The following is a 22,126-nucleotide window of genomic DNA, read 5'->3' on the forward strand; positions in this document are numbered from 1 at the left end:
AGGCAGAGTTGAACCCTGAGCTGGGCAGCTGCAGATACATAAAGGAGCAGGCTGATCTGGCTTGGGGCAGCCAGTTCTCAGCAGCGTTCCCTGAAGAGTTAACATGTCAGCCTCCGACTTTTCAGGCCATTAATCTGCAATGCCGACTAGGCAGTTTGCAGTTCTGGAAAGAAACTGACAAGGAAGGACTCTTGCTCACCAAGTATCTCAAGCCACTGCTTCTGAGCATGTGCAGGGGTCACAGTGTCTTCCTGTCTTTCACTTGGCCTGGGGGAAGGCAGACCATCTGCTCCTGGAGCTTGGGCCTTCCCTGGGTCACTCCATCTCACAGTCTTAGGTATGGTCGACCCAGGTCGTTTCCCCATATCCTGGCCATCAGGCTGGCTAACTGCTCTGCTGTGACCTGTCTCCCTTCTCCCCTCCTCCCTCTCCCACCCCCTTGGCTTTTGTTTGGCTGAGGAAATGGAAAGCTCACACAGGAAGTGCTGGGCCTCATTTGCTCGAGGTGCTGAGTCTGTTTTCTCTGTGGATGCTGGAGCAAATGGACCGTTGCCGGCTCATGCGAGCTGCTGCCCATCTTTGGGCAAGGGCTCAGTCTGCAGCTGGGCACGTGGTCCAGGCTACATCCACCCCCAACTGGCCTTCACCTCCAAGGCCAGAGGCAAACGGGGCTGGGACATGTGAATCAAGTTTGCTCAGTCTTTTCAGACTTTCCTTCACAGGGATAGCAAATCTGACCAAATACTGTGAATCTGATTGCTTAGTAAACAAGTTCCTGTAGCTGTTAACTTACTCTTTGATGAGTCCAGACTAGGCTGGAGAAGTCAGTGTGGTAGAGAATAGAGTCCTTCCTGCACTGTCTGCCTTTGCAGTCAGAATCAGTGGCTGGTTGTCTCTGGAATGCAAATTTAAGCATAGAGGAGGGGCCCCGCCATCCCGGGGCCTGACCACAAGGTACGGTGGTTTGATGGCTGGTGCCACTGGACAAAGCAGACCTGGTCTAACCATCACCCCATCTCATAGTCTTCAGATCCAAGCTGTGGAAAAGTGGAGTAAGAATTTACCTCCCTTCTTTCTGGTTTCTCATATAACTGCCTAACATTCACTGAGTGGATGCTGTAGTTGAGGGATTGGCAGGGTCTGGTGGTTCTTCTCTAGGTTACAAAATGACATCTCCCATCCACTGATCTTCCATACTGTGGAGCCTTTTTCTTTTAAGGCTGTGAGGAATAACATACTCCAGATAGTTCTGTAGATGTCAGAATAGAAATCCCTCTGACACACTAGGTCCCTATGCTGCTCTTCACTTTGGAACGTCTGGGAATGATCTCAAGAAAGTAGGAAGGAAATCGCTTCCACCTAACACCTCTCCTTCGCGTGTTTTCATTAGTCTATGCCCGCATTTGTTTTCTGCAAAGTCAGATTCCTCATTGATCCTAAACTAAGGTGGCCAGAAAGCCTGTGCTTCAGTTTTCTTCTCCTCCAGAAATGCCTACTCCCACGTTGTCTCCTTGACACATTTGGACCCTTGTTTAATCGTTCTTCATTCCCTGTCTGCCTTTCATTGTGTTACCATGTTTCCTTGCACAGTCAGTCACTTGGAAGCATCCTCCACCTCCTCAGGGCAATTCTAAACCACATCATGAGGTCTCCCTGGTTTTCTCCTCTTGGCCCGTATTCCTCTTCTTTCTGGTCACATTGACTGTTCCTTGCAGGAGCCACTTAGGCACGTATGGAGCACTTGTTCTGATGGTGACAGGACTTCCCTGACACTGCAGAGTGACAGGGGCAGGGCTTCAGAGCCATTTGTGCCTCTGCACACAGTGGCACTTAGTAGGCTGGCATTGGCACGTGGGCACGTTGACCTCCCATTCGTGTCTGTTAGGAGTTGTAATGGAATGGCTTTGTATCGGAGATTTGGGTATGGAGGTTTGTATCAGGGTGTGGAAAGTTGCCTTGAGCCACTGTAAAAGGCAGTGTAGAGTGCTTTGGTCTGTTTAGAACAGATCACAGTCTTTGGAGGGGCCATTCACATGTTGGGGGTTGGAGGAGGAGTGGGGAGCACAGATTCTGTGGCTTTCGTGAGAGGGGAGGGGCAGCCACTCCTGACTCTGCCCAGGGAGCATGAGGCCGTTGTGAACATCAGGTGGTGGAGAAGAGCAGAGCAACGGGCTTCCGCGAGCCCACGCGTAGCCCCCTTGCATCCCAGGACCTTTGGCAAGGCGAGGTCAGTGGGACAACCTACCTCATTTCAGAGGCTCCACCAAAGCCAAATCTTCCCTCATCTTGATCTCTAGTTCTCAGTAAGTGAAAGAGTCAGGGGACTTTGAGAACATCCAAACCTAGCCCAGCTGTGGCAGTTGGTTTATTGCTTTCAGCTGGTACTTGAACCCAGGTCCTGGTCTTGGAGGCTTTCCCAGGTTTAATCCCCGGAGCTTTCTCTGCAGCTGTATGACACTGCGCTGACCCCGAATGAGGATAGGAAAATAGAACCGGTGCCAAGCCAGAGTCTCTTTTTCATTTGGAGTCTGGCTGTCTGCCCATGACCAGGGTTACATAATGGGAAACATAGCTGGGGCTCTGGAGAGCCCGCGCTTCACCAGGCTGCCCAGACCTTCGCATTCTGATGCTATATATCTTCCTAATTGTAGCTCGGATGCATTTATCACACTGTTGGATTGGAGTACTGTTAAAAAAAAAAACCCTCCAGAAATTCCTGGACTTGCTGCTTTTCCATGGTTTGCCTTGTGTAGTCTACGGAGCATGCTGGAAATGACCTGGAGTGAGCCCCCTGAGGTGCCGCCACCTTGGGAGACGTGGGGACATGGAGGGAGCGTGCAGTAAGCTCATTTCCGCAGGGAGCCCGCCTGTGCTGACCCTGTAGACGAGATAGACATTCCTGAGTTAAAAAGAAGCTCGTTTGCTCACCCTCCTAGGGCAGCTCTGAAATAAGAACTAATCCCAAGCCTGGTCGGCACCCCTTCAAGGACGCTTAATACGTCTTCCCAGAAGGGCATTTTAGGAGGTCACTAAGTACTAGTCCATCAGCACTTCCCTGAAGGAAGTGGTGGTGACTGTGGGAAGCCCCTTTGCTACCCTGGCTCCCCACCCAGTCTCCCTGGCTCCGGGTTGGGGCGTCAGCACTCTAGCCTGGCACCAGGGGGTTCCTCTTCCTCCAAGTGCTGAGTGTGGGGCACACGTGATCTCTCCCACGGCAGGAGCCGCCGTCCCCCGCCTCCCCCCCCCCACCACCACTCAGGACTTCTTGTGAGAGGAAGGGGTGTTGGCCCAAGGCTCCAGTCTGACCCCAGCAGGGTACAGCCGCTGACCCCGGGAGAGTACTTTCCAGCTCCAGGCTGAGGTTATTTGGGTCCAGTGTGTGCTAAACTGAGAAGACGTGTTGGAGTGGTTACAGCTCAGAACTCAGAGAGGCCGGAACCGTGAGAATCCGCACCAGGGAGGCCACCGAGGACTCCACTCAGGCCGTGGAGACGTCGAGGTCCCCTGGGGACCGCTCTTTCCCAAACACACAGTGCTGATGGGTTTAACACACCATCATCATGAGACCGAGGCCATACGTCCGAGCGTAGCTTAGGAGAACTGAAGTCAAATAAGGCGCTGACCTAGAGAGAGGTTGAGGGAGGCACAGGAGAGGTACTTGAGAAATCCTGGAATGAGGTTACCGTGACCTGCTGTTGGCCATAGGGCTCCAGCTGCACTGCTGAGAACATGAAGTTTATGTTCTCAGAGAAGTGCAGGGTGACTGGGCTGCAGATTGATTTTGCCCTATTGGGCAGAATTAATTTCAGCAGGCACTCTTCCAGGGGCCCAGGTTGACTTGTTTGTGTGAATTAGAAAGGCAGAAAGGATCTTCTTTAACCGAGTCTCGTAGTTCTCAATGGTCACCTAATAAACAGTGATGTTCTTGGAGGATGGTATCTGGCCACCCATGTCTTAACTCCTAGAGCAGTGAGCCCTGATAACGTCGTCTCCTGTTTATATCATGGTGGCATCTGGAAAATACACTGTGGTTCCCGAGTCTCAGAGAGAGCTGCATAGATCTCCCCCACCCCGACTCAGGCTCTGCCCCATCCTGCCGAGCTGCCTAGCCTGAGACCAGAACCAGAGCCTCAGCCCACTGAGAACAGAGTTGGCTTTCCAAGGGGCTTACCGAGCTCTTCAAGCCCAGGTACTGTTCTTTTGACTCTACCAGACTTGTTGCATTCAGGTCCGTTTCTGCTGTTGCCTGCTCATTTCCTCCAGTTTCCTCCAGTTGGGTGGGTGGGGGGAGGGGGTCCTGCAGGGCTCCCATGGGGGTTGGAACCCCGCGTGAAGGGTGGTGGACTAGAATACGATGGTCCGTCGGCAGACAAGTTTGAAAAAGAGGATATAACGTATCTTAAGAGCAACTTCTCTTGCTGTGGCCTTTAGCCTTTCCCCTTTGTGGCTGTAGTCCACAGACCATCTCTTTTTCAGTTTTCTTGTGCCTGGCTTCTGTGCCATCTTAGCTGTTTCCAGAGCTCCTCACTCCAGGAACCAAAGACCCAACTCGTTTCCCATCTGTACCGCTTCTCTGATCTTCCATAGCTCCGAAACACAATGCAGGGCTTCTTCTCACTCAACTCTTTCCGGGTTTGTTCTGCAGCTGTGGCGTTTGAATGTTAGTGTTTAAACAAGCTGGTATTACACAGGAAATGGCCACCTCCACAGGCCCCTGCAGGCTTGTAACATGGGGTCATTGTACTTGATATTAATCACCAGTCAGCCTGTTCCCCCAGTAAAAATATGAAGGGGTGTGTGAGGGCTCAGTCCTCCTCAGACTTGCCAGAAGGATGGCCTGAGCCCCAGTGGGGCCCTTGTCCTCATTCTCTGAACTGTCGTCCCGGCCTCGGGTGGAGTTAGCAGAAAAGTTCATACCTGACCTGCTCCCTATAAAGCCAGCAGATCTGCCTTCCTTTCTGAAGTTTAGGAAGGAGCTTGATAGAGATCTGTGGTATAACTTGCCTCACACCTGAATCTTTCCAAGCACGTTGTAGTTGAGTGGCATGTCATATGAGGAAATGCCAAAATTGAAGAAACCAGAAACCTACTGGTCCACCTGAGATCAGGGCTTCTCAGATCCTTGTACCGAAGCTGCTTTTCAAACGCTGTTTGCAGAACAAACCCCAGCCCGAAGGGTTAATCTGATTCCCCGAGTCAATATCCCCCCAAACAACCGGCCAAGAGTGTGCGTTGGTTCATTTCTGTGAAATGTGTTTCCCTAGTCACCTGGGCTGGCCTGGGCTGCATTGTATCGGCCGGCAGCTGCACCGCACTCAAACTGACAGCTACATTAAACCTTGGAATTCTGAGGCAATAAAAAGTAAATTAACTCTTATTTTTTTCCTTTCCTGGTGGAGTAAATGAATGCCTGTCTGTAGGGAAGTGAGCAAGCCTTGGTCCTGAGTGCATACCTCTAACTAGCCACCGCTGGTCGGTCCCAAGCTAGGATCTGGTGTTCAGACTCCAGCCAGAGGTCTACTTTCCCGGTGTGTGGCATGTTCTGTGGGGTTGGACCACTGGGTCACCCTGCAGCCGCCGATCCCTGCTCACTTAGTCACATCACAGCTGCCTGAGAGGCTCCCTTGCCGCCATTCTGAAGGCCATAAACAGACTCGCATGCAGTTTCATGTTCTCTGGCTGCCTTGTGTCTGTTTGGGGGGAAGATTTTTTTGGACTCTGGGAGCTTTTTCCAAATACGAGCTGGGACCAGAACAAACCAGAGGGATTTGCCCAAGCGGATAGTGCTCTAGAGGGTCCATTTAGAACCACTGGTGGCTTGAGCATGTCTGGAAACTCTCCTGGGGAGTCATTTCCTAAGTGTTTCTAGAAGAATGGGAGCGCTATAAAGTTCCTCACAGCCACCAGAATTGGACATCGGGCCCCTTGGCCCGGGCCAACCTTGAATCCTTAGCATTCAAGGGCTGCAGTAGGGTGAAGGTTGGAAGGCACTCCCAGCTGGGATAAAGACTAGAGCAGGAAAAGGCTAACTTTTCCCCTTCTACTCAGACAGGAAGCCCTGTGTTCACCCACGGAACTGACCTCTCAGCCCAGAGGCCTGATCAGGGTAAGCTGAGGTGACGTTGCCCAGGTTCCAGGAATTACCTCATCCCATTGCAGACATCTTAACTTTGAGCTCAGACATCTCACCTAGTTTTTCTAAGTACTTCTTCCTTTTAGTATTAGTTTCCTGACACTCCCTTCTCCCCCACCCTCTGTAGGGAGTCACTGTATGGTCCATGGGCACCTGGTCAGTTGTTGTGTTTATGGGGCTCAGCGAGGAGGGAGAGGACTATCGGTGAGCTATGCAGTGATCTGGGGCAGCCCTACTGCGGTACCAGAAGAAAGAAACCACTAGATCTGCACACCCATTTGGAGGGATACAGACAGAAATGACCTTTCCTTGGAGCATTTTGTGTATTTATTCCCTTGGTTCTGCTCAGTCTAGCTTGGCCCCTTGGGCCCCTTGACGTTTCTGGGGTGGGAACTCAGGACACTTCCTATGTCTTTTGGCATCAGCTGCTGTTTACAAATCAATACTAGGGTAGGACCTCCCATCCACTGCATTTATGCAGTGAGTGTCCAGGTTTGGGCACAAGGTGGGTGGTAATGGGCGAAAGGCAGATGTGGTCAGGGGTCCCTCGTGGTGGCCAGCAGTCTCTGGGAGGAGTCCGTTTTGGTTTATCTGAGCCTTAGGGACAGGGAGCATGGTAATGAGAACCACATGGTACCACATATTTCTTCGTCTTGGATCCAAGATGGTAGGGGTGGGGGGACGAGAGAGGGATGTGGGGCCTCCCATTGTGGCAGCCATGGGTAATTTTCTGCCGCCTCTCCCTGGCTTGAGATGCTGCTGCTCCCCACCACCACCTCGCCCTGCCCCCAAGTACGTCCTGAAGCAGCCTTGACCTGCACAGCACCAACCAAGGCCCCCAAGCCAAGAATTCAGCTGGGAGACTTTTCACCTTCTTCCTTCTCGCTGTCGTCTTTCCTGTTTATTTTCCAAATTGCTGCTCTGCAGCCGAGCAGTGCCTATTGGCCAGAGCTCACCACTGCTGTGGGATCAGACTCAGGCAGTGGGCTCAAGTGGCCAGCAGGGCACAGGGGGAGGAAGCGGGGAGCTGGAAGAGCCTCCCTGTGCGTCTCCCATGGGCAGCGCTAACCTCGGAGGCGGCCCTGAGCGGCCCTATCACATCCGGTGCTTGTCTCTGCAGCCGGGACCGGAGGATAAACTATCAGAGCTGTGGGGCAGTGCATCATTCCTCTTATTATTTTCTTCTCTGCAGATGGGGTCGTGGAAAGTTCAGTTCCTTTTAACCCTCCAAGTTCTGTTTATTCTACAGCTGGTAGCCTGAATGCCGCGTTTCCCATTACATCACAAAGGGGCTCAGGCAGATCTCCGCACAGAAACGTGTTGCAACTGTTTATTTTTTTCCATATTTAAACATTTCTGACAGCCAAACTCAGCCGAGCCAAAAGATGGAGCTTTGTGAATGAGTCCGGTCGTCAGTGTCTGTGCAGAGAGAGAGGCCTTAGAAAGCTCTCGCCCCTCCAGTGATTCTTCCCAAACACGTTCTCGTTCCTGGGCAAAGCCTGGGAGGCGAGTCATTGTGCGATACACGTGTGTTGATTATGTGCCGTTGTGTGATTAATGGAGCTGTGTTCCGCCTGGTTCCCAGGACACTCTTGAAAACAAGATGTTTCATTTCATGGCCTTTTCCTCATGCAGTGATTTCAGTAAATAAACCAGTGCAGGCTCCTTCCACCTGGATCCAGGCAAGGAATCCTCACACCTCCACTCCACTCTCTCCCCCAGCATCACCTTCAGTGCCATGGCCCTTGAACGCCCTCTCTTCTGCCATCTCCCAAAAGCTCCCCATCTCCGGGCGAAACACACTCCTCAGGTCTGAGGCCCCTCCCTGGCAGATCCGGCTCATGCGCAGTGACTCCTCTGGGAAGATTCCAGGATGTAGCTCGCTCTTATAGCTCTCTTCTGCTTCTCGCCTCTCGCCACCCCATCTCTTGAGCCTCATTGTAAAGCTTTTCTTTGTTATTCTGTGCAGCTCCTTTTAGAGTACAGCTTAGCATCCATAGGGCACTTGCCTGTTCCAGACGCCCTGGTTAAGGTATTCTGGAAAAGAAAGTGAAGTCCTGTACAGCCCAGGGCCTATAAACTTGGCGGGTCCCGGATCTGACCACAGTTTGACTGTTAGAGCTACAGACGAAAAAAGAAAGCTCTAAGGATCCTTAGCACTCACCAAAGCAGGGATGTGAGCCACAGGAGAGTTTTGACAAATGACAGTGACAGAGAAATGAACCTCCTTTTTCTGATTTGGCTCTGAAGTTCAAACTGGGGTGAGCCGGACTTTTTCTTTTCAGGAGTTCTTAGCATGTTCGACCAGGACCTGGTGATACGCAGTTAGGGTGAGCAGCCAACCCAGTTTGCCCAAGACTGAGGGGTTTCTGGCGACCTGGGACTTTCAGTGCTAAAACTGGGACAGTCCCAGGCAAACCAGAAGAGTTGGTCACCCTGTATGTTACCTTCCGCTTGTGTGGGAGAGGAGGGGGAGAGTGGTGGCCGAGACAGTATTGATATTGTTCACCTGCCGAAATGCGTGGGTGGCTTTTCCTTCCCAGGAGGGTCTTGGCAGGCCAGGAATGAGGTTTTTGTTGGGTGTGTTTGATTGTTTTCCTCCTTACCTATAGGAAGAGATCTCTAAACCACTGTAGGGGACTGGGGTGGGAGGCAACAACCACGTGACTCGTTGCCTGGTGTGTCTGGTCCCTCTGGCTGTGTAGGAGGAGGAGAGATTGGCGTGGTGTTGCTGTCTGTGTGGCATATACTTGGCTGGACAGGAGCAGGGGAATTCTGGGAGCCGCCTCAGGCACTGGTTGTCTTGAATGTTTGAGTAAGTGTCTCAGGCACACTGTCTGGAAAGGTGACAGGACCTGCATTAGGCAACTGATTCTCTAAATTCTTTTTCCTTTCTGGTTAGGATTAAAAGCGTCCCCCTAATCAATTTCAACTTTGCAGAGATGGACACACACACCCACCCACCAGATTACTGCCACGGGCACAGTTTTGTCTCTGAGCTCTTTGGGTTAGATTTCCTGGCAGATGCCAGCCATAGACGGCATTTGCCACAAGCATGTCCCTGCCCACAAGTGCTTAGACGGCTTGAACTGGTCCCTCTCTAGAGCTGCTCTTCTTGTCTTCCCTCCTTTCTCGCAGGGTTCCTGTGGATGTGTGGTCGACGCTGGCTGACTTCTGTAACATACTGACTGCAGTGAATCAGTCTGAGGTGCCACTGTACAAGGACCCGGACGATGACCTCACCCTCCTCATCTTGGAAGAGGATCGGCTTCTCTCGGGCTTTGTCCCCTTGCTGGCTGCCCCTCAGGACCCCTGCTACGTGGAGAAAACCTCGGATAAGGTCAGCCCCAGGCCAAACATCCCTCCCCCATTCACCCCTCCTCTCAATTCTCCAGACTTTTTTATTCTTGGGAAGTTTTCTGTGCAAACGGAACATGATTAAGTCATTGAGGAGGGTGTTAAGGGAAAATATCGACCTTTTAGCCGCTGACATCCAGCTCCGTGTCCTGAAAAAAAAAAAAAAAAGCCCTCTCGACTTCCTTTGGTGTGTGTGTGCGCTCGCTGGCATGTTGTATATACGATCATTTCCTCACTTGTTTAAATAGTGCAGCTTGTGTTGGCAGTGCTCTCACTCAGCTCCAAATGGTTTGCATCATGCTTAAGGCACCCTCCTTCCTCCCCCCTTCATCCTTCCCCCCAGCCACAAAACTCTGCACTAGGAAAACAGCCAGGGCTTTTTCCCTTCTCTGAGGAGGAGAGTGATAAATAGGTGACTAGAGAGAAGCAGACACCATGTGTTAACTTACAAAAAAAGCTTTTAGGAATATGAAGCATTCCCCGCTGCCTGGTTTCTATTTTTCTTCCTCTGAGGACCGCGTTTTAACCTGAACTTTTTCCTTGTCTGTCTGTTTATAGAAAACAAAGCCCATTGCCTGTTGCCCTGGTGGGGACTGTGGAGCTCTTAGTCTCTGCATAACAGTTGGGGCTGCGGCCAGGTGTGGAGAGTAGAGCCGTCCTTTCTGCTTCCCATTCCCGTGCAGCAGTTGCTGGGCTGGGGAAGTCGCGCCCACAGACCCCCGGAGCAGGGTCTCCTATGCCAAGCAGGGGATCCCTGTGACTGACCCCTGTGCGGAGTTGTTGGTGTCACATCCCCTAGGGGAGAGCCTTTTGGGGAGAGTCCCACAAGTGGCTTCTCAGAAGGAAAGCTTTTGAGCTAGATGAAGTATGTATAGAAAGGCAGGTAGATTTTTTTGTCGTCGTTTTAATGTCAGATAGTAAAAGTTAAAATCCAAACATAAACTACAAATATGAGAGATTTTATGTTGAATGTAAATTTTTTTAACTCATCTTTGTGAAAAAAGGGTCTGTGTTCCTTGCAGACAAGTGAAAAGGAAAAAAATGTATCCACAACTCCCTTTACCCAGTGGTAATACAACTGTTGTTTTTGCTGATTATATACAGTCATATTTAACTTGAGTATATGCACACACTTTTTTTAAACACAACTAAGGGTCATATTGTACATGTTATTTGTGCTCTGCTTCTAAAAATTTATTTGGCTGCGCTGGGTCTTAGTTGTGACATGAGGAACCTTAAGCTGGGGCATGTGGGATCTAGTGCCCTGACCAGGGATAGAGCTCTGGCCCCCTGCATTGGAAGCGCAGAGTCATAGCCACTGGACCACCAGGGAGGTCCCTGTACTCTGCTTTTTTCATTTGTATTTTTTAATGTATTCTTAAATGGAATCATGTTTGAGGATCACTTAGTATTCATTTCTATGCAAAGATTTCTTTAACCAGTCTTTGCTTTATTGAACAAAGGGCCTGTCCTGAATTTCTGAACTACGATAATCAGTGAAGTGATTCCTTGTAGAATTTTTTTTATATATTCCCTTTGGTTAAATTTCTGTAAGCAGATAAAGGTCTCGACATTGACATATCAATGGAGTTTAAATGCAGTTAATGACTAATACGGGGAATGTGAGAACCTTTCTTTCTAGAGAAATACTAGAGAAATACTCATTTTATATTTTTCTAGCAAAAAGTTGGAATAAAGTCCTGCCGTTCTAGTCTCCAGAGGGAATACTGACGGGGAGTTGTAGTGTGTGAGGCTGAGGACAGCTAACACAGTGCAGACTTTATGGAAGATGTTCAGTTGGAAGAGTTGGAAGAGAAACTGGGCAACTTGGGCCAGGGGAATCCTAGTACGTCCTGTTCTTCTGTGATCATAGGGTGGTCTTGACTCTGGGGGTGCTTTTGGAAATTGGCTATTGGGTTAACTGCCTTTCAGTGAAGAACACAGAAGGAGTCTGAACCAGCTTTAGACTTGCTAAGCCTTTCACTGTGTGGCATGTGGAATCTTAGTTCCCTCACCAGTAGTCGAACCCGTGCCTCCTGCAGTGGAAGTGCAGAATCCTAACCCCTGGACTACCAGGGAAACCCCTCTCCCAGCTTTAGTGTGAGCATATGATACATGTGTATGATACAGTATATGATATACAACAGCATGTGCTAAGTACATGACTGGCAAGAAGAACACCAAGCCCGTGGTCCGTGCCCTCAGCCTGTGGTCGTGCCCTCAGGCTGCCCAGGGCAGTCGCAGCTCACTGAGACTCAGGTAGTCTGAAGGTAGTCTCCACCTCAAGGACTGTGAAATAGGCATGTCTAATACAACATCTCCAAATCCAGACTTTGGAATTTCTTTCTCCTCCAAACCTGAGCTGTCTTCAGTCTTCTCATCTTGATAAATGGCAGCTTTGACTTTGGGGCTGCTCATGTCAAAATTCTTGGGGTTATTCTTGGCTCCTCTCTTTTCACACCTCCATATCTAATCTGTCAGCGATCCAAGTCTTCTTTACCTTCAAAATAAACACATACAGTGCTTTCTTACCACTGCACCCTAGTTCGATTCAGTGAAATGCCTTCTGATTAGTTTCTCTAGCTCCTCCCTCCTCCTGCTCTCCAGTCTATTTCCAACACAGCCACTGGAAGGATCTCTCTGTTTCTATTTATTTATTTTATATTTGGTCGTGCGGGGTCTTCGTTGCCACACGCCAGCTCTCTCCAGTTGCGGTGCACAGGCTTCTCGTTGCAGCGGCTTCTCTTGTTGTGGAGCACGGGCTCCAGGTGCGTGGGCTTCAGTAATTGCAGTTCCTGGGCTCTAGAGCCCTGGCTCAGTAGTTGTAGTGCACGGGCTTTGTTGCTCCATGGCATGTGGGATCCTCCTGCACCAGGGGTTGAACCCATGTGCCCTGTATTGGCAGGCAAATTCTTGGTGTTCTTTTTTTTTTAATTTATTTTTTTTATTTGGAGGACAGTTGCTTTACAATATTGTGTTAATTTGGAAGAGAGGTTCAAGAGAGAGGGGGCATAACATATACCTATGGCTGACTCATGTTGCTATATAGCAGGTGAATTCTTAACCACTAGACCACCTGGAAAGCCCAGAATGATCTCTTTAAAGCATCAGTAAGATCGTGTCCCTTCTCTATGGACTCTCTGGTCCAGCTCCTGCTACTTTGCTTGTGCCCAGTATGCCCTAGTCACGTTGGCATCCTTGCTGGTCCTCAGACCAGCCGCACACTCAGGGTCTTTGCACTTGGTTTCCTCGTAACCTGGAACACCCTGTCCCCAGAGCACTGTGTTGCCCTCTCACGCCCTTCTCAATGCCACCTTGGTTGGAGAGGTCTTCCCTGGCTACCCTATTTAAGATGCTACATGCCTTCCTGTGCCCTTTTCTCTCTTTCTCTCCATGGCAGAGAAAAATAACATCTCTTGAATATCTAGCATGTGTCAGTCCCTGGACAAGCTACTTCTGTCCAGTATTTAAGTCCACACAAAGTGCCTGCCAAGTAGGTATTAGTACCTTCATTTTATAAAAGAGAAAACTGAGGCTCAAGAAAGCAGCGAAGAGTGATGATCAGCTCTTATGAAGTATCTCCACCACCGACCTGGAAGATCAGTATCGATATGGGGGACTCTTTAGGGACTCTCAACCTTTTGGATATCTGAAGAAGACAGACATCTTCTCCAGCTTCTGGTGTTCACGACTAAGAAATGTAAAGTATCTCAAGGACTTTGTAGTGGCAACATGAGAATTTCATCGTGGTCGAGCATGGTCACTTTTGGCCCAGCCTGGATGTGCACTAGACAGGCGCTCACTGAGCAGACCTACACCACTCCTGTGTGCACAGCAAGAGAGATTCAGACGTGTAAGGCAGACACCCACCTAGTTTGGAAGATAACTTGTGGCATACACAAAGATGTGACAAGCAAACAAGTTCATTTGCATCTGTAGTTAAAGAGGAACTCTTGAAATTTTATTGAATTGGTAGTTTCCCACCGAAGGCATTGCTCAAGGAGCACTGACTTGGCATTAACCGATCACTGTATTTCCCAAGTAAATTCCAAGAAACTCTAGTTTTATGGGTTCTTAATAGTCAGGTGAAAAAAAGTTCCACAATCATGTAAATTAGAGTAACACAGTATTAGACAGAAGCCGTTACTGCAGGACTTTTTGGAACTTCTAATGTCATGTATGTTGCAAGGAGGATAGCCTTTGCTACCTTTCCCAAACTTGCTTCACCCTTGATCTTTTTGATTTGCTGAACATCTTTCAGGGTTAATATTCTGCCTAAAAGAAACAAACCGTAATAGAAAACCCAGGCATGGGATGAACAAGAGGTTGAGAAAACAGGTGGCTGTTGGAATTATTCAAAAGTGAGATAGAGAGTATGGGTTACGGTAAAAGCAACAGAGTGGAGCTGGTTACATGTAGACAGAAATATCGCCGACGCTGAACATGAGAGCCAGCTAGGAGAAAGTGATGGAGAAGGCAATGGCACCCAACTCCAGTACACTTGCCTGGAAAATCCCATGAACGGAGGAGCCTGGTAGGGTGTAGTCCATGGGGTCGCTAAGAGTCGGACACGACTGAGCGACTTCACTTTGACTTTTCACTTTCATGCATTGGAGGAGGAAATGGCAGCCCACTCCAGTGTTCTTGCCTGGAGAATCCCATGGACAGAGGAGCCTGGTGGGCTGCCGTCTGTGGGGTCGCACAGAGTCAGACACAGAAGCGACTTAGCAGCAGCAGCAGCAGCAGCAGGAGAAAGTCATGTTAAGTTCATGAGTGGCTGCTCGGCACCTTAATTCAGAGGTTTAGTATTTTACCCAGGGCCATGTCGCTGTGTGAGGTTTAGAATCCTTGTCTGTATGACTTCAGAATATCACATCCTTACGGATGATTTGACATCCAGGATTTGCTTCAAAATAACCTGGGGAGGAAGGAAGGTGGATAGGAGTGTAGATGGGGGGAAAAAGGCCAAATGTTGATCGTGATTAAATCTGAATAGTGGGTTTTTGCTGTTGTTCAGTTGCTAAATTGTATCTCTTTTCAGTCCCATAGCCTGCAGCACCCCAGGCTTCCTTGTCCTTAACTATCTACTGGAGTTTGTGCAAATTCGTGTCCATTGAGTCGGTGATGCTATCTAACCATTTCATCCACTGCCACCCCTTTCTCCATTTACCTTCAATCTTTCCCAGCATCAAGGTCTTTTCCAGTGAGTCAGCTCTTCACATTGGGTGGGTACATGGAGTTTCTTATATTAATAGTATTCCACTTTTGTACATATATGAAAATTTCCATAAGAACAAGTTTTAAAACCCTGTGTCCTTTTTGCTGCATTATACTGAATAAGCATAAGTGATTGAAAAAGTAATCAAACCATAATAATAGTAAGTTTAAGATTTTGCTTCCCTGGTGGCTTCCCTGGTGGCTCAGATGGTAAAGCGTCTGCCTGCAATGCGGGAGACCCGGGTTCAATCCCTGGGTTGGGAAGATCCTCTGGAGAAGGAAATGGCAGCCCACTCCAGTATTCTTGCCTGGAAAATCCCATGGATGGAGGAGCCTGGTAGGCTACAGTCCATGGGGTCGCAAAGAGTAGGACACGACTGAGCAACTTTACTTCACTTCACTTAAGGTTTTGCAGTCAACTGGTCAGGTTCCAGGCGTGCTAAGCTCTTTACACATACTTCCTCACTGAAACCCCAGTAACCCTGTGGGCAGATAGGAGAAGTGGTAAAAAGGAAATTGTTTTAGGAGAAACCTGTTGAGTTCATGTTATATGTTAGTCTATATCAAAAAAGCTTAATTATCTAAAAAGCATGCATGTGACTGTATAGCTATAGGTAGTACTGAACAAGGATTTATTTAGTGACAGGCTGTTTCTTTTCTTAGGCTCTGAAGCTCTAGCCATTTAATGAGAACCAAATCATTTATGTCATAAGTAATGAAGTAAGCTATCCTCATTCTGGCTTCCCCAAGTAGGCTAACTTGTGTGATCTTCTGCGTCTTCATTCCCATGTTGTTATCTGACCCAAGAACTCAGTGAAGAACTTTGCAACAAGTTAATGCTGGGGCAACTGTTAAGCTTGATTAAGAGAGAGAGATTGTATTATAAGGTGATGTTTTTTAGTCCCCTCAGTTGTGTCCGACCCTTTTGCAACCCCATGGACTGTAGCCACCAGGCTTCTCTCTCCATGAAATTTCCCAGGCAAGAACACTGGAGCGGGTTGCCATTTCCTTCTCCAGCAGATCTGCCTGACTCAGGGATCGAACCCATGTCGCCACATCTCCTGCGTTGCACGTAGATTCTTTACCTCTGAGCCACCAGGGATGAAGTTAGACATCTCACAAGCATATCCCATTCATCCTTACAGTCATCTTTGCTTTCTGTCTGGATGTAGGATCCCAGGAAACTGTCATTAATACATAATTGAGGTTAAAAATGAGGTTTAAACTGTCCAACTTTTGAAACCATTGGCTTGTCCATTTCTTAAATGACAGTTTTGGCAAGTTGCTTGTTGTACACATAATTATGCAAACATTTTAAATAGAAAGTATAGAAAAGCACAGGAAAATTAAAATCACCTACAAACTACCACCTAAAATTAGCTAGTGTTAAGGTTTCGTATGTGTCCTCTCAGTCTCCACCCCCCGCATGCTTATACGTGTGTATTCTTTTCCTTTAATACTATTGGAATCATATAGCATATGCTTCTTGTTTTGTGCTTTTTTAAAAAAAAATCCTTGTTTTTATATATATACGCACACACACGTATACATACATACATAGTTTGGGGACAAAAGTTGCCTTTGTTTTTTGGTGATCTGGAAAATATTCATTTTAAGTGGGGCTAATTTTTTGAAAAACATGACATAATCTTCTATTCTCTGAGTATCAACATCAAGAATGAAAGGGGGGGGGAAAGTCAGTTGACTATCCTATATTTAAGATGTAGAAATTAGGACTGCTTACAATATGTATTTTCTTTTTCATACAGTTGCATTTTGTTTCTAAATTTATAATTATTTCAAATTTATTTTAAATGTTTTCAGTTCTCAGTTTTTAGTCTGTTTATTCTGTGGCTGTCCCATTTTTATCTTCTTTACTTTGACTTATTTGTTATTTAGAAATGGACATTATAGAATTTTTCCCAGCAAAGATAACATGAAGGCTTTTTAAAAATTAAGGTGATTTTTATAAAATACAGTAATATATATATATATGCAAAAGAATCAAACAGTTCACAAAAATGTATAGGCAAAAGTCACGATCTAGGGATAACCACTGTTAACAATTCGATATTTGTCTTTTTATACCACTTCTATGCCCATTGAAATATATTTATAAACATATATACATATATGATCAAAATGATAGTGTGGTATACATTCTCTTCCTTACTTTGTTCTTTTCATTAAACAATATATCAATGACATTCTTCATGGCTGCTATCTGAACACTTGTGTTTTGAAAGTGTTCTTATTTTGCCCTTGCACATGAATGGCAACTTAACTTAGGTCAACTTTTTTCCCCTTTAAAACAATAGCTATTATTCCATTGCATTAGCGGTTAGGAAAAAATGAAGAGAAGTCTTACTTTTCTTCTTTTGTAGATTTACTTTTTTTTTTTTTCCCGCATACAGCATGGGTAACTTACAGCTTCTTAAATCTTGAATTTCAAATTATATGAGGATTTGTTTAGATGTTGGGCTCTGTAGTTTAATGTTGTATGGCATATAATGAGCTCTTTAATAAGCAAATGCAGTTCTATCTTTGGATCAGAAAAGTTTTCATGTCTCGTGTATTTGATTACTAATGTGTTTGTTCTTTTCTTTGGTAATTTCTTTCCTCCTGACGTGTATGTTAGATCTCTATTCTTTGCCCTCCACATATCTTTCTGTCATCATTTTATTTATTTATTTATTTATTTTGCTTTTACCTCTACAGCCTCAAAAGGCTTCTCAAGTTTTTCCCCTCTGTAGTTGGTTCAGATTTTTATAGTGTTGATTCTATTCTTCACTGCTTCTAATTCAGTTTTTTAAATCTTCTGTTGCATTATTTGTCTCCTTATGTTATTTCCCTGTCTTATCCTGGAATTTTTATATTTTTGCCTGCCTTTTATCCAGGTCTCTTTTATCATTTTTGTTTTTATCATTTTTTTTAGCATACTTTACAAAATCTGTGATTTTAAAAATCCAGTGTGAGAATAAAGCAGATACTATCTTTTTCATCTAACATCTTTCCTCCAAGTATTCGGTTTCTCTCCCTCTTTGCATGCTCCATTCCCTTTTTTTACGTTTCAGGCTGTTTTCCTTAGGTCCCAAGCTTGTATTTCTGCAATCCAGTTCTGGCCATTTATGTTTCTTTAAAGGTTTACTCAATTCTGATATTTTGTCCATAACAGGTTAGGTAGATTCTCACTGGATGCCGTCTTTGTCTACAGATATTATTTAAAATCCCCTTCTCAGGTCTAAATTTGGTTGATACAGGTTTGTGCTACCAAGTCACCACCCTGAAGGGCATGCAAGGGGAGGAGGCCAGGTGGCGTGCATTCTCAACATGTGAATTTATTCTCTGTATTTCTGTCCTGTGTATAATGGAGCTACTTAGAGAGCTAGCATCCCATGTCCAGTTTTTGTTTCACCTAAATGATAAGGCAGTTTCTGACCTCCTTCCCAGAGCTGTGGCCTACCATGTCAAGAAGAAATTCTACCCTCTGGCCACTTCCCATTTACATTTTTCGGGGCCTCTCTAAACTGCTGATTGTGAATGGTACTAATCTGTAGCTGCGAAAAGTCTTCCAAGTGGTATTCTGCATCTGCCCCCACATCTTCACATTTTGTGGTAGGCAGAATAATACCCTCCCCCAAAGATGGGCCACATCTTGTTCCCCAAAACCTGTTAAATAAATTATGTTACAAGGCAGAGGGCCTTTGGAGATGTGTTTAAGTTAGGGATGTTGAGATGGGAACGTGACCTTGGATTTTCCAGGCGGTTTAACATATTCACGAAGGTCCGTACAAGGAGGCAGGAGGGTCAGGGTCAGAAAAGGGAGACGTGGTGATGGAACCAGAAGTCAGAGAGAGAGATTTGGAAATAGTATGCTGCTGGCCCTGAAGATGGAGGAAGGGACCATGAGCCTTCGAATGCCAGGTGACCTCCAGACACTAGAAACGACAAGGAAACAGATTTTTCTCACAGAGTGTCTGGAAAGAAGAGCCCTGCCAACACCTTGATTATAGGACTTCTCATCTCCCAGCCTATAAAATAATAAATTATGTTGTTTTAAGTCATTGAATTTGTGGTATCTTGTTAACAGCAGCAGTAGGAAACTAGTTGACTCTTCCAAACTGAAGAATTTTGCCAGGTTCTTCATAGTTTCTTCTCTTTCTGCTTTCTTTTTATTTTGCCTTTTAAATTATGAAATATGCATATGGGAATATGTAAAACAAAAAGACTGATCACACGGTGAACAGCTGTTATTACCACCAAGAATGTCAAGAAATAGGACGAGACAAGAGTCGTTAATTACGTTTCATTCAGCTTATTTTGAAGGTTCTAGCCAATACAGTAAGATAAGAAAAAGTACTAAAAAGACAATTGGAAAGAAAAGAAAAAAACAACTATCTTTGTAAATAATGTGATTCATATGTAGAAAATAAGGATAAATTATTCAGATTAATAAGTGAGTTTAGCAAAGTTGTTGGATATAAAGTCGGTATACAAAAACCAATTCCATGTCTATATACTGCTGCTGCTGCTGCTGCTAAGTCATGTCAGTCGTGTCCAACTCTGTGCGACCGCGTAGACGGCAGCCCACCAGGCTCCTCCGTCCCTGGAATTCTCCAGGCAAAGAGTACTGGAGTGGGTCGCCAAGTGCCTTCTCCGGTCTATATACTGACATCAAGCAAAGTAAACTTTTTTTTTTAAGTTGCTCTCTTAGGAAGGGAAGCTGTGGATTGGCTCTTCATGACCTGTTTCTAGCTATCCTCCATCCACCTGGCAGTAATTCCATAAGGTTTATGGCAGATGAATAGCATTCTCCCATTTAACAGCTGTTGATTGCTATGTGTCAGGCGCTATGCTAGATTCCGTGGCCCTTGCTGTGAACGTGATTGACAAAGGAGGCATTGTGGGGAGTGGGGGCTGTGCTCTGTGTATTCAGTTTGGTCACTTCAGTTGGGATTTTGAAAGTAGAGTTATTTAACTCAGAAGCGTATACTTTTAAGTTTTTTAAAATTATTAAAGTCTTTGTTTTATAAAATAGATGTTCCTTTGAAGCAATATTGGAAAAATCAATATTAGTATTCAGGAAAGAAAGATCTCTTGATCTTCCTGTCTTCTATCCTGGTTGGATAGATGGATGGACAGAGAGATACATGTGAAGTTTTTTGCTTTTGAACAGAACTATAGTGAAAGTACATATATTGTTTTGTAATCTACTTTGGTCATTTAGCAGTAGATGTATCCTGGATATAGTTCCATATTCACTTGTAATGTGAACTTTAATGACTGCATTATATTAACATGTATGGACATACCATGATATTTTAGTCCTCAATAAGACATTTAGAAAGTTACTGATTTTTCACTTTTGTAAATGGTGCTATCTCAAACAATCTTTACATATTTTTTTTTAATCAGTTCATAAGGTAAATTTTTGAGTAGAATTACTAGGTCAGGGCTTCCCTGGTAGTCCAGTGGTTAAGAAGTGCCTGCCAACGCAGGGGACATGAGTTCCATCCCCGGACTGGGGAGATCTCATACACCACCAAGCAGCGAAGCCTGTGCACCACAACTACTGAGCCTGCGCTCTAGAGCCCACAAGCCCCAACTGCTGAAGCCCACTCCTGCCCTGGTGCCTGAGCTCAGGAACAGGAGAGTAGGCCCCTGAAGCCCACTCATGCCCTGGTGCCTGAGCTCAGGAACAGGAGAGTAGGCCCCTGAAGCCCACTCCTGCCCTGGTGCCTGAGCTCAGGAACAGGAGAGTAGGCCCCGCTCACCACAGCTGGAGAAAAGCCCGCGGACAGCCACGAAAGCCCAGTGCAGCCACAAAGTAAATAATCTTTGAGAAAAGAAAGAAACAATTACTAGGTCAAAGAGGGTATACAGATTTTTAAGACTTTTGATAAATAATGCCAAATTGCCCTCCAGAAAAGTTTATAGCTGTGTAAACTGCAGAATATCATCTCTGTTATCTAGCATCCTCACTAACCATGAATAGTTTGATTTTTTGTAACTAAGCCAAAGATGAGCGAAAATAGCATCTCATTGTTTTGATTTTCATTCTTTGTTTACTAATAGGGTGTTTTTTTTTCCCTAGTGTTATGCTTACTGAGTATATGTATTGGTATCATATTTTATAAATTATGTTCTTTGCCCATTTTATGATTAGAATGCTCATCCATTTTTTCTTAATGATTTGTAAAGGTTTTTTATGAATAACTTTTGAACTTTCTTTGGTTACCCTCATACAAGAGGTGTTTTATTTTTATACTGAATAAGATAAGAGCTTTTTGAAACTTGGAAGGGAGAGTACTCTCTAGTTTTTAGGCACTAAAACATGTATGTTCCTTTGTCATACCATGCTGGATAAGATCTCTTTTTTTCACCCTTTGAATTATTTCTCCTTCTTGCAATTCCTTCTCTATTGGCCTGTAGATATCTAAGGAAAAATTGTTTCCAGTCAGGTGTTTAGAAATAAACTATGAACTGTGTTTATTTCCTTCACTGTTTTGCCTGTTTAATCAAAGGGGCCCTAGATACTGTATAAGGGGCTCTAGTGGAAAAGGCAATGGCACCCTACTCCAGTACTCTTGCCTGGAAAATCCCATGGGCGGAGGAGCCTGGTGGGCTGCAGTCCATGGGGTCGCAAAGAATCTGACACAACTGAGCGACTTCACTTTCACTTTCATGCATTGGAGGAGGAAATGGCAACCCACTCCAGTGTTCTTGCCTGGAGAATCCCAGGGACGGTGGAGCCTAGTAGGCTGCCGTCTGTGGGGTCACACAGAGTCGGACACGACTGAAGTGACTTAGCAGCAGCAGCAGCAGCAGCATGAGCTCTCTAGTTGTGACTCGTGGGCTTAGTTGCCCTGTGGCATGTGGGATCTTCTTGGACCAGGAATCAAACCTGTGTCCTCTGCATTGGCACATAGATTCTTAAGCACTGAACCACCAGAGAAGTCCTCTGTCTTTCTTTTTCTTTTTGCCTCTTCTCACTTGAGGTATAATACGTTGATGGGCCAGTTTGTATGATGACTCATTTCGCTGGTGGCCCTTTGGCACTAATCTTTTGTATTATGTATTTCTATCTGCTCATTGTTGCCCTCCCTCACCTTTTTTTATGTGCTCTCTCTTACCTCTTTACTAATTGTATATAAATTTATAGAACTACTAATTATCACTTCCATTTACTTCCATCCTTTCAGTTTATATCAGTGACTGTGATTTATAGAGGGCTTCTCAGGTATCACAGTGGTAAAGAATCCACCTGCCAATGGATGTATCTCAGTCTGTTTATCCATCCACTTGATCATGGCCATTTGGGTTGCCTTATCTTTCAATGTTAGGAGTAAAGATACTGTAAACATTAATGTACTATCTTTTGTGAACAAATGTTTTTATTTCTTTGGGGTAAATTGCTAG

At 45.9% G+C, this 22,126-nt stretch overlaps 1 protein-coding gene across 6 annotated transcripts in view; it reads left to right on the plus strand.

Moving 5' to 3' along the window:
• The window catches only part of SMG6 (SMG6 nonsense mediated mRNA decay factor), a 200,670-nt gene that overhangs the window by 96,468 nt on the left and 82,076 nt on the right, over positions 1-22,126 (plus strand). For all 6 annotated transcript variants that reach the window (XM_070390231.1, XM_070390232.1, XM_070390230.1 and 3 more), the window contains one exon: positions 9,272-9,473. In XM_070390231.1, the coding sequence (XP_070246332.1) occupies positions 9,272-9,473 (202 nt within the window). The remainder of the gene's footprint in view (positions 1-9,271; positions 9,474-22,126) is intronic.

Source organism: Bos mutus, chromosome 19 (genome assembly GCF_027580195.1).
Source record: "Bos mutus isolate GX-2022 chromosome 19, NWIPB_WYAK_1.1, whole genome shotgun sequence".
NCBI classification, from domain to species: Eukaryota; Metazoa; Chordata; class Mammalia; order Artiodactyla; family Bovidae; genus Bos; species Bos mutus.